Source organism: Lithobates pipiens, unplaced genomic scaffold, assembly GCF_037356315.1.
Source record: "Lithobates pipiens isolate NorthernLeopardFrog02 unplaced genomic scaffold, aLitPip1_a1.2 Scaffold_18, whole genome shotgun sequence".
Classification (NCBI taxonomy): Eukaryota; Metazoa; Chordata; class Amphibia; order Anura; family Ranidae; genus Lithobates; species Lithobates pipiens.
In genome coordinates this window covers 511,725,521-511,737,950 of record NW_027507758.1, presented here as the reverse complement: position 1 = coordinate 511,737,950, position 12,430 = coordinate 511,725,521, and the positions used below count along the sequence as shown (strand labels likewise).

The 12,430-nt window shown below is 43.1% G+C and overlaps 1 protein-coding gene across 1 annotated transcript in view; it reads right to left on the bottom strand.

Annotated features, from left to right (window-relative positions):
* TRAPPC12 (trafficking protein particle complex subunit 12) overlaps positions 1–12,430 on the bottom strand; it is a 201,709-nt gene that overhangs the window by 139,767 nt on the left and 49,512 nt on the right. Inside the window, exon 5 of the mRNA XM_077488729.1 lies at positions 7,791–7,929. Within this exon, the coding sequence (XP_077344855.1) occupies positions 7,791–7,929 (139 nt within the window). The remainder of the gene's footprint in view (positions 1–7,790; positions 7,930–12,430) is intronic.

The window sequence follows — 12,430 nt, the reverse complement described above, 5'->3', positions numbered from 1 at the left end:
GGCACATCTGAAAACGCACATCGGATCGGTTTTGAACATAAATTTGATAAAAAAAAAAAAAAAAAAAAAAAAAAGTGTGGGGTCCCCTGCCCCAATCAACAGCAGGCTCTTTCAGGTCTGGTATAGATTTTTAGGGGAACTCTCCATGCTATTTTTTTTTCACGTTTTTGTATTGCCTGCAATTTTTTTTTTTACAGTCAGCTGACTGCTGAGGAGTCATCCATTGTTAACCCACCAATGTAACTTTACAGCATCCTCTCTGTTTATGTAATGTCTCCCTATGACTGTGCTTTATAAAAATAATGCTGTATATACCTTGTTTACAGAGCGCTGATCTGCACTCATTGACACGCTGCCTTACACATGGTTGCAGGCAACATGGTAGTAGCACATTGCACTTTATTATAGTATGGGTAATTGATTAAAGCGCAGAACTATCATTTACTTCATATATTATTTTCGGTACTGACCATATTTTAAGTGTTGCAGCTGTTTACACCTAAATTATGTCATGTGGATTCCATTTTTGCACTTTTGTAGAAATGTTATTGTAGGATCAGACAGGTATTGCAGGTGTTACAGGGGGGCCAAATGACAATGCACAAGCCCTGTGCTGTAGAACATGCTTTAATGGAGCGGGATCTTTATTTTTTGGGTTAACAAACGCTTTAAGGATGCAGACACCAGATTAAGGCTACTTTCACACTGAGGCGCTTTACAGGTGCTACGGCGCTAAAAATAGCACCTGTAAAGAGCCTATCCTGTGGTGTACTTGCAGGACAGCTAAAAAAAAGTCCTGCAAGCCGCATCTTTGTGGCACTGTAGGAGCAGTGTATACACTGCTCCTACAGCGCCGCTGCAAATTGAAAACAATGGGGCAGCGCACTTTGCGGGCGGTTTTAACCCTTTTTTTTCAGCCGCTAGCAGGGGCTAAAATCGCCCCTGTAGTGGCAGAATAGCGTCGCTAAAAATAGGACCGCTTTAAGTAGCTTCAACAATTTGCATCTGAACTGCATCGAAATCGCACCTGAACCGCTGAACAGTTGCTTAGAAAATTTGCAGTAAAAACGGAGGGGGAATTCGCACCAGACAAGTGTGAACCTAGCCTAATCCCTTCCAGAGTAGGGGGATTGGAATAGGCAATATTAGGAGCCAATCCAGCTAAGCTGCATGCACATGTTCCAACAGGGAACATGCAGAGGGGAATAGGGAGAATGAACAAAGCCAATAAATTATTACTGTGTAGATGCTCAATTTCTGTCCAATTAAAAGGCTGTAGCCAGGCAGGTGACTTAAAAGTGGTTTACCCAGTGAAGGGACTGGTCTCCAGTGATATAGAGATCAAACAATTCCTCCTATACAAGTTGTACCTGTTTATCTAAAGTATTCATTCTTTACATCTGTTCAAAGTCCAGAATTTATAACACTTGTCTGAGAGCTGTCAGAAAACAGGGTGGACGGAGAGCTGAAATTACATACTACAGAGCTCAGTAATTAGTGCTGATTGGGAGCGAAGGGACACCTTACACATAGGAACAGAGCTGAGGCTGCCAATTACAGGCTCTGTGCTGGAGATACCTGTCATGCCACCTTTTTTTCTCATGGTGTCAGGAAAACTTATCAGAGGTGACTCATGCAGATAGAGGAACAGGGCAGTAGACAGAAATGACATTTAGTGCTCTGGTTTGAGAAAAGTATACACTATAGAGGAATATGCTTTCTTCATATTTCATATTTGAGGCTTACAACCACTGTATTTTTTTAAAGCAGAACAGCCCATCATGAATACTTAATTTACCTGAAATGTCTACTTACAAGGTTAACTCTCACGTTCAAAAGTCTGTGCAAAAGATTTGCATTAAATGGGGCTGACATATGCAAAAGTATAGGGATTGGAGATGTAGCCAATCCTTAACCAGGAATAGGGAGGCCCACCAATCAGAGCCACACCAACCAATGAGGCATCAGCCTGTAATGATATACACAGATTAGATGGGAGAGAACAGTCACTCTCTGGTAGAGCAGTCACGTGAATGGAACCTTTGTAGGCCATAGCCTGGTAACTATGGGAAATGTCTGCCTTGTACTTATATCTAAATATGTTTGTCTTATGGCTTTTATGTCCTACTTTTTGTAGATTAATGTTTTAAGGAATATACTCTGTATTCTTTTTTTTTTTTCCAAAACATGTATTCTTTTATTTTAACCTAAAATTGTATTCCTTTGTATAGGCTATAGATAGATTGCTGTATATTAGTCTAGGCTTCCTTACTATATACCAATACATTTTTGTTATTGTGTTAAAGAACTCATTAACCCAAATCATATCTGAGAGATATTAAATCTCAAATATAATTTACGGGAATCACCTCTGTTTGATCTGCATGATTACCATGGTGCTGCACATGTGATCAGTTATGACACCAGCCATGTATTGGCTTGGCAGTTTGGTTGACAGCACAAGCAACTGCAAAAGTTATCATTCACAGCATGCCTTGGGAAACAGTTAAATCAATGGGTTTAGTTGAGCATTAAGGGCAAAGTTCTCCTTAAAAAAATAAATACACACATTTTTGCAGGAGAAAAAAAAATTTTTTTTTTTTTTTTTCATAATAGCCATGATCCATTGATCACTCCTGCAGAATCTTTCTGCAGCTCACTACTTGTACCAAAGTACAGGCTTTTAGTCGGAGAACTGAAAGAAGTAACAATAGACTCCAAGTGCTGTGATCAACACACTTATATTCCATTGAGAACTACAAATTCTGTCTGCCGTGGTCAACAGATGCAGAGGAGAAGACTCGCCACACTCTGTCATGGGGAGGGTGGTTCTGCAATATTACACCCTAAAAATGTCTGTAACATACAACATATTGCAAAAGGTGGAATTTGCATTTAACTAAGGTCTCGTTTACAAGTGCGGATGTGGCCTTTAAAGTTGTAGTAAACTGCTGGACTATTTTTTTTTCTGACCTGAAAGGTAATGTCATAATGTGCTAGTATGCATCACATACTAGCACATTATGTAAAACTTAAGCAAAGCCTTCCAGAAATGTGAAAACAAGCCTTCCAGCGATGCTCTGTCCTGCTGGGGGCCGATTCGATCTTCACCCAGTCTTCCTTCTTTCTGGGTCTGTGCCCCCCCCAGCTGTGTGATTGACCGTAGCTCCGATGACATCACTCCCACGCATGCAATGGGGGAGCCACAGTTTACGATACTCAGGACTCTGAAGGAACGGCCATGCGCCGGTGATGTCATCGGCTGTATATACAGTAAATATCTGCTAAAAACAGTGCACATTTAGGAAAAATACTTACAGTATCTATAGGCAAGCCTTATTATTGACTTACCTATAGGTACAAGTCAGAGATGGGAGTTTACTCCCACTTTAAAACACTGCCACAGTGCAGGAATTACTGCTGCCAAATAAGACTCCTTCAAGTGAAAGGAACCATGTTGCCTGCAACCATGTGTAATGCATGTGCTTGCTGAGTGGTGGGTAACATGGATGCTGAGAGGGTTACATATGCCTCTTGAAAGGGGATCGTAGGGGGAACACTCTTCAGAGGGAAGGCAATGACAGCTGCACATGTAAAGGAGTCCAAAACAGAGAAAGTGGTGAGCTTTCTGGCAGAGGTGCATTAGCTCTTATCATCCTTGTAACACATATGAGGGGCCACAAAGAGGGTGGGCTTTAACATACACGCTGCACATATGCATCCATGGGTGGCAGAGCTGTCTGTGCTGACAGTGCGCTCACAGATCTAAGTCTGTTAGTTCTGCTGATAGCTCATATCCCATAAGACAGGTCAGACTTGGTGGGGATCTGTGGAAGTTTTCTGCATTTTCTCTGTTAATTCAGGGAAGACCTGCACTAGTTTCCATTTCACTCCGAAATAAAAACTGGTGCATATAGACCTGAAATAGGTTTATTTGCTCAGTTAAATGTGGTGCATGTGACTCCTGATGGTTTATACACATTTTAATAGAGCAGGAACGCTTAGTCCATTCCTTGGAATGATTGGTAGCCAGCGAGACCAGCTCTTGATCATGTGACAGCCAATCACAGAAGGCATGTGGTCGTCCAATCCTTCTCCCCATCCCCGTGTAAAGAACCTGTTAAAAGAGAAGTATGCTTTGTTTTTTATTCATACATACCTAGGTGGATGCGGCATCAGTCTGATGCTGCATCTGTCCCCGGACGCCTCTACACTAAGAACTGAGCGATCAAACACTGCCACTTGCTTGTTCCTCACAGCTCCCCGAGCATAGAGCTGGAGATGGTCAGTCACAGCTCTCTGCTCTGCCCCCTGAAGCGCTGGGCTGTGGAGGGACAGGAGCGCCCGGCTCAGGCTCTGATCCACAAGAGAAGTACAGCCAAACGAGCTTTGGCTGTACTTCTCCTTTAAAGGGACAATGAAGAGATTAATATAGAAGTGGGTAGACAGAATTACAAAGGTTATGCTATATAAAACAGCTCACTTACAGTATCTCACAAAACTCAGTACACCCCTCAAATTTTGTGTAAATATTTTATTATATCTTTTCATGTGACAGCACTGAAGAAACACTTTGCTACAATGTAAAGTAGTGAGTGTGCAGCTTGTATAACACTGTACATTTTCTATCCCCTCAAAATAACGCAAAACACAGCCATTAATGTCTAAACCACTAGCAACAAAAGTGAGTACAACCCTAAGTGAAAATGTCCAAATTGGGCCTAATCAGCCATTTTTCCTCCCCGGTGTCATGTGACTCGTTAGTGTTACAAGGTCTCAGGTGTGAATGGGGAGATGGTGTGTTCAATTTGGTGTTATCGCTCTCAGTCTCTTATAGTGGTCACTGGAAGTTAAACATGGCACCTCATGGTAAAGAACGCTGAGGATCTGAAAAAAAAAAGAATTGTTGCTCTACTTAAAGATGGCCTAGGCTATAAGAAGATTGCCAAGACCCTGAAACTGAGCTGCAGCACTGTGGCCAAGACCATACAGCGGTTTAACAGGACAGGTTCCACTCAGAACAGGCCTCGCCATGGTCGACCAAAGAAGTTGAGTGCACATGCTTAGCGTCATATCCAGAGCTTGTCTTTGGGAAATAGACGTACGAGTGCTGCCAGCAATGCTGCAGAGGTTGAAGGGGTGGGGAGGTCAGCCTGTCAGTGCTCAGACCAATTTGATGCAGTGTGCAGTGTGGGGGATCCATAGTGGAGAAGGATCTGGGGGTTTTGGTAGATCATAAGCTCAATAATAGCACGCAATGCCAAGCTGCTGTTTCCAAAGCGAGCAAAGTCCTTTCTTGTATTAAGAGAGGTATGGACTCCAGAGAGAGAGAGATATCATTTTGCCCTTGTTCAAATCATTAGTAAGACCTCACCTGGAATATGCAGTTCAGTTTTGGGCACCAGTTCTCAAAAAGGATATCGGGGAACTGGAGAAAGTGCAGAGAAGGGCAACCAAACTGATAAGAGGCATGAAGGAACTGGGCTATGAGGAAAGATTAGAGGAACTGAATTTATTCACTCTTGAGAAGAGGAGAATAAGGGGGGATATGATCAACATGTTCAAATATATTAGGGGTCCATATAGTGAACTTGGTGTTGAGTTGTTCTCTGTACGGTCAACACAGAGGACAAGGGAGTACTCTTTACGTCTAGAGGAAAAGAGATTTCATCTTCAAGTACGGAAAGGTTTCTTCACAGTTAGAGCTGTGAAAATGTGGAATAGACTCCCGCCAGAGGTGGTTCTGGCCAGCTCAGTAGATTGCTTTAAGAAAGGCCTGGATACTTTCCTGAATGTACATAATATAACTGGGTACTAACATAGGTAAAGTTGATCCAGGGAAAATCCGATTGCCTCTTGGGGGATCAGGAAGGAATTTTTTTCCCCTGCTGTAGCAAATTGGAGCATGCTCTGCTGGGGTTTTTTTTTTTTCGCCTTCCTCTGGAGCAATTGTGGGCATAAAATTGGGTATTTGGATTGTACGATTATTTTTTATTTTATTTATTTGTTTTTAAGGTTGAACTGGATGGACTTGTGTCTTTTTTCAACCTGACTAACTATGTAACTATGTCTGCATGGCTGTTATCCCAGAAGGAAGCCTCTTCTAAAAGATGATGCACAAGAAATCCTGTAAACAGTTTGCTGAAGACAAGCAGACTAAGGAAATGGATTACTGGAACCATGTCCTGTGGTCTGATGAGACCAAGATAAACTTATTTGGTTCAGATGGGGTCAAGCTTGTGTGTCGGCAACCGGGTGAGGAGCACAAAGACTAGTGCGCCTTGCCTACAGTCAAGCATGGTGGTGGGAGTGTCTTGGACTGGGGCTGAATGAGTGCTGCTGGCACTGGGGAGCTACAGTTTATTGAGGGAACCATAGATGCCAACATGTACTGTCACATACTGAAGCAGAGCATGATCCCCCTCTTTTCGGAGACTGGGCCTCAGGGCAGTATTCCAACATGATAACAGCCTCCAACACACCTCCAAGACAGCCACTGCTTTGCTAAAGTAGCTGAGGGTAAAGGTGATGGACTGGCCAAGCATGTCTCCAGACCTAAACCCTATTGAGGGTATCCACAAAATGGAAGGTGGTGGAGTGCAAGGTCTCCAACATCCACTAGCTCTGCAATGTTATCATGGAGCAGTAGAAGAAGGCCACCTGTGAAGCTCTGGTGAACTCCATGCCCAGGAGGGTTAAGGCAGTGCAGGAAAATAATGGCAAAACATTGACACTTTGGGCCCAATTTGGACATTTTCACTTAGGGGTAAACTCACTTTTGTTGCCAGCGGTTTTGGCTGTGTGTTGTTATTTTGAGGGGACAACAAATTTACAGGGTTATACAAGCTGTACACTCACTACTTTACATTGTATCAAAGTGTAATTTCTTCAGTGAAAAGATGCAATAAAATGTTTACAAAAATGTGAGGGGTGTGCTCACTTGTGAGATACTGCATGTGTATATCACCTATGTATTTCGCTGCTTGCTTGAAGTTCAGCTTTAAATATTTTGTTTAATGTTGTGGTGTCAATCTTAATTTAATCTAGGAGCCGCATCAGCATTATACTTGCCCTCAAAGGGCCGGTTGTATCTGTAAAACTATATAAATTTATCCAGGGCTTATTTTTTCTCAGAGAATAGGTGCAGGGACTCAACACCCAACTACCGAACTGCGCTGCGTACATAGTGCAGAGTTCAGGGGTGCGCTGCGTACATAGTGCAGAGTTCAGGGGTGCGCTGCGTACACAGTGCAGAGTTCAGGGGTGCGCTGCGTACATAGTGCAGAGTTCAGGGGTGCGCTGCGTACATAGTGCAGAGTTCAGGGGTGCGCTGCGTACATAGTGCAGAGTTCAGGGGTGCGCTATGTGCCGAGTGCAGGGTTGAGGAGTACGCTACATACAGAGTTTCAGCTCTCTTTCACAGGTTGTCCACATCTCACTGCCCCCCCCCCCCCTCCTCGGCTTTAACCTCTGCACCTCTTTGCCCCCATCACCCGCCTTTGCCCACATCTCACTCCACCGCCCTCAGAAGAAGGCTTCTGTGCTTACAAGTGACAGTGGAGAGCAAGAGCCAGAGATGGCGGAGCAGAATTCTGACACATTACTGTTGAAAAAAAAAAAAAGCCCCCTTGGTGAGAGGGCCACATGAAATAACCTGGTGGGCCGAATTTGGGCCACGGGTCTTGTGTTTGACACATGTGGTATAATGGATTGTACAGCTTCTAATACATTACCCAAAACAGTTAAAATCATGCATAAACATAACATATGGGGGAATATTGTCAGCTTACCTCTGCGTCCCGGATAAACATGTGGGTAATATTCATAGTAGAGGTCAGGTTGGTCTAGTTTTTTAAAAGCTTCAAACTCCATTTCGGCATTTTGAAAAAGGCCTAGCTTCACCAACAAAGACAGCCGCAGGAACCAAAGCTGGAGTACACAACAAACAGGGTTATTGCTTTGTTAGTTTCCTCTAAGAGCCCACATTTGAAGTGCGCCTATCACTAACATTATACCGTACATCTAATATACACTGGAATATGGGACTTACAGAGGTTCCTGAAATAAGCAGGAATTTGTCGAGTACAAAAAGAAGACTTTTACCTACAGCCTCTCCAACCATTTTACTATAGTTATCCACAGATGCATTACAGATCTGGATATCTGATTACGGAAATCCAATGCCTTGTTATTTGTCTTAGCTAAAAGCCCAGCTACACACAAAAAAAAATGTTCTTTGAATTTTGGGTAATGTAGGGAAAGCTTTACATCTCTCAAGTTTGATTGCCGTCAGTGTCTTTGCTGAGGAATCTCTCTCACTTCCGGTCCCTGTTATCTGTACAAGATGTGGAGTGGAGAAGGGTTAGAACCTCTTGCAGGTTCTTACTACCTGAAAACCTGCACAGGTAGGCGGTGACCACTTTGGCTCCTTTCACACTGCTGGGCAGGGTTTATGCACATTTTTACTGTACCCCCGACTGCCCAGCTACAAGCTGACCTGATGCATAGCCGTGTGATCATTTTAAATGTTATTCGCTGGTAAGTTCATGCTCCAATGTAAATAAATAGAGCCATGTTGCAAACATAAGCCAAAGGCTTGGCTTTCAGAGAAAATGTGCGTTTATTTTTACTAGTAATGATGGCAATCAGCAACTTATAGTGAGCCTTTTTTATTGCAACGGGCATTCTGACAGACACTTTTTGGGGATCAGTGACACTAATACAGTGATCAGGGATAAACAACCAATGCACTGTCACTGTACTAATGACATTAGCTGGAAAAAGGGGTTAACATCACGGGTGATCAAAGGGTTAATGGTGTGCCTAACAAATGTTTAGGTCAGAACAGTGATCTGCCTTGTCTACACAGGAAAATAGCCATTCTGCCGAACAATCGGTGGGTTCCCGCGGACATATATGATCTGGCGCACAGGTTTTGCCCTGTAGCAGTAAAACTATATGGTGCACCCGAAGTGGTTAAATGTGGGTTGTAACTGTTTTTTCACAACATGCTGCATTTCACTTCATGTCACCATACAGCAGCATTCCATTGTAACAAAGCAAAGCAGTGGCACTCACAGCCCCTAGTCAATGGGTTTCACACTAGCCTGCACATTAAAACAAGTGCTGGCTGGTGTGAACAAGCCCCTAGAGCACATCTATGGTCAAAATTTTAAATTAGTTACATAGTTAGTAAGGTTGAATAAAGACACCAGTCCATCCTAAGTGTGTACAATTGTCCCTATCCCTGTACATTGCACACTCACATCAGTCCCTACCCTCAAGGAGCCCACAATCCAAGGTCCCCATTATTATACTAGGGCCAATTCTGGACAGAAGCCAATTAACCTACAATGCATGTCTTTGGAGTGTGGGAGGAAACCGGAGTACCCTGAGGAAACCCACGCAGGCACAGGGAGAACATGCAAACTCCAGGCAGGTAGTGCTGTGGTTGGGATTCAACCCTTTTTACTGCTAGGCAAGAGTGCAAACCACTACACCACTGTGGCGCCCTGCCAATCATCATATTTCATTTCCATTATTTGTATTTCAATTATTTTTATATTATTAAAACCTCCTTTGTGTAGAATCCCAACACCTTTACTTTGTATTTCTGTGACACGTACAGTATTTACTAAACATTGTAAGTAGGCACTGCTGTGTCACAGAATACACAGAGCCTGCCGTCTGAACTAAAAAGGTGCAGTGAGGAGGAGTTTCAGGAGGCTGAATCAGGACAGAAAGCACTGCATACAGGCAGCAAGGTACTATGGCAGGGCTCAAAATCTCAAGTCCTGAGCTACTAGCCAGGCCTCAAGGGTTACTCGCCACCAGTTGGCCCGTCCAACCCCTACCCTGCCCCGCCCCCATAAATTATCTCATGAAATGACACCTCAATGTTTTATGCAATTAAGTTATAAAAATATTAACAACTTTATCCGTGTCCGCCATGTGCAGCCCGTGTCCGCCATGTGCAGCCCACCCGTGGAGGGGAAGAGAGGAGAGCCGCCGGCTGGATGATCAGAGCAGGGAACATCACAGCTTTTGTTTCAATAGCTGTATGTTAACCCGCCAAGAGACGTCACATAAACCACTCCTTGTCCGGGGGAACTTTGATACAGGTCTCCTTTCCTAGAATTGGACAGGTGATCTGTCTATTAAAGTCCCGGAAAAAGAGGAGGGGCTTATGTGACAGAGCATGGCGGGGAATACACAGCTATTGAAATGAAAGCTGTGATGTTCCCTGACTGAAAAAACTAATAGCAGCGTAGCCATTGGCTCCCACTGCTGTCAATCAAATCCAAATGACGCAGGCCCCAGCGGCGAGTTCTGCTGTCTGTGTCAATAGACGCAGTAGCAGGACATGGGAACACGCCTGCACAAGTGCCGAGGGAGAGCGGCTCTCCAACGGGACACTCGAGAAGAGGAGGAGCCAGGAGCACCGCTGAGGGACCCCAGAAGGAGGAGGATCGGGCCACTCTGTGCAAAACCAGCTGCACTGAAGAGGCAAGTATGACATTTTTTTTTTTTTTTTTAAACTGACCTTTACATATCCTTTAACTTGGATAGCTTAAAGAATTTCGGGTTTTCACTAGCTGTATCTCAGAAAATGAAAATATTACATAAGACCAATAAAAAGATTTTAATACAGAAATGTTGGCTTACTGAAAAGTATGTCCATGTACAGTATAGTATGCACTCAATACTTGGTGGGGGCTCCTTTTACATGAATTACTGCATCTATACAGCATGGCATGGATGCGATCAGCCTGTGGCACTACTGAGGTGTTATAGAAGCCCAGGTTTCTTTCATAGCGGCTTTCAGCTCATCTACATTGTTGGGTCTAATGTCTCATCTTCCTCTTGACAATACCCTACAGATTCTCTACGGGGTTTAGGTCGGGCGAGTTTGCTGGCCAATCAAGCACAGCAATACCATGATTATTAAACCAGGTCTTGGCACCTGCCCACACTGCCAAAAGTATCAAGTCATGCTTGAAATTTAAATCAGCATCTCCATAAAGCTGGTCAGCAGAGGACTCTGGACTTGATAAAACACAGTGTACCAACACCAGCAGATGACATGGCTCACTGACTGTGGAAAATTGTGCATTTCATTTGGGAATCAAGGTCCCAGAGTCTGAGGGAAGAGTGGAGAGGCACAGAATCCAAGTTGCATGAGGTCCAGTGTTAAGTTTCCACAGTCAGTGATGATTTGGGGAGCCATGTCATCTGCTGGTGTTGGTCCAATGTGTTTTATCAAGTCCAAAGTCAGCGCAGCCCTCTACCAGGAAATTCTACAGCACTTCCCTCTGCTGACCATCTTTATGGAGATGTTGATTTAATTTACCAGCAGAACTTGGCACCTGCCCACACTGCCAAACGTACCAATACCTGGAGCAAATTACTTGTGCTGGGGCCTATAGAGCAGGAATCCTGCAATAAAGCGCATCAAAAAATTGCTGGTAAATGGGCTGAGAGGGACACACATATCCATCGCGCCGACACCTTTGTGGATATGAGTGTCCCTCTCAGCCCATTTACCAGCAATTTTTTGATGCACTTTATTGCAGGATTGCTGCTTTATAGGCCCCAGCACAAGGTCTCTCTAATAAAAATGGATTGGGATGATTTTATCTATGTGCAAGTCAACAAAATATTACATATTTCCTGTTAAACCCCTGATGATGGAGACTACATCCATCTCCGAAACGCGTTGGGTATAGGATCTCTGTATCATCAATTTGCACAACTTTGATCTCTCCATGTCCAATATTTTGTTTATTTATATATGTATTTTTCTAGATAGTTACTCCATAAAATTTCTACTTTTTCTATAGTGTGTGTTGGTAGTGCCTTAAAAATCCCACCCCCAGGGGCTCCTCTCTATTCCAATTTTCTTGGGATGTGGCACACTTTGTAAATCTTTCATATCAGAAAAACAATTTTCACTATACTGTACATGGACATATTTTTCAGTAAGCCAACATTTCTGCATTAAAATCCTTTTTTTTTGTTTTTCACTAGCTGTAAGCCATAATCATCAAAATTTCAAGAAAGAAATGCTTGAAATATATCACTCTGTGCGCAACGCATCTATATAAAATATATGAATTTCAAATTTTTAATTGAATTACTGAAATTAATTAACTTTTTGATGATATTCTACATTTTATAAAGATGCACCTGTATATTTGCAATACATGCACATTTTTAAATTTTTATTCAGAAGAATAGCCAATAGGAATCTGTTAGGAATCCAGCGAGCTTCAAATTAGGGCCCACATACTGTGAGAAGCTAAAGGGCACTTGGGGGATATAGTTCTGGGGCATGTCTACATAAGAAGAAATGTAGTTCCCAGTAGCTTTACCAACAATAAATTCACATAGATGTAGGCTGGATAACAGCCTAAATGAGTGGACTTTCCAG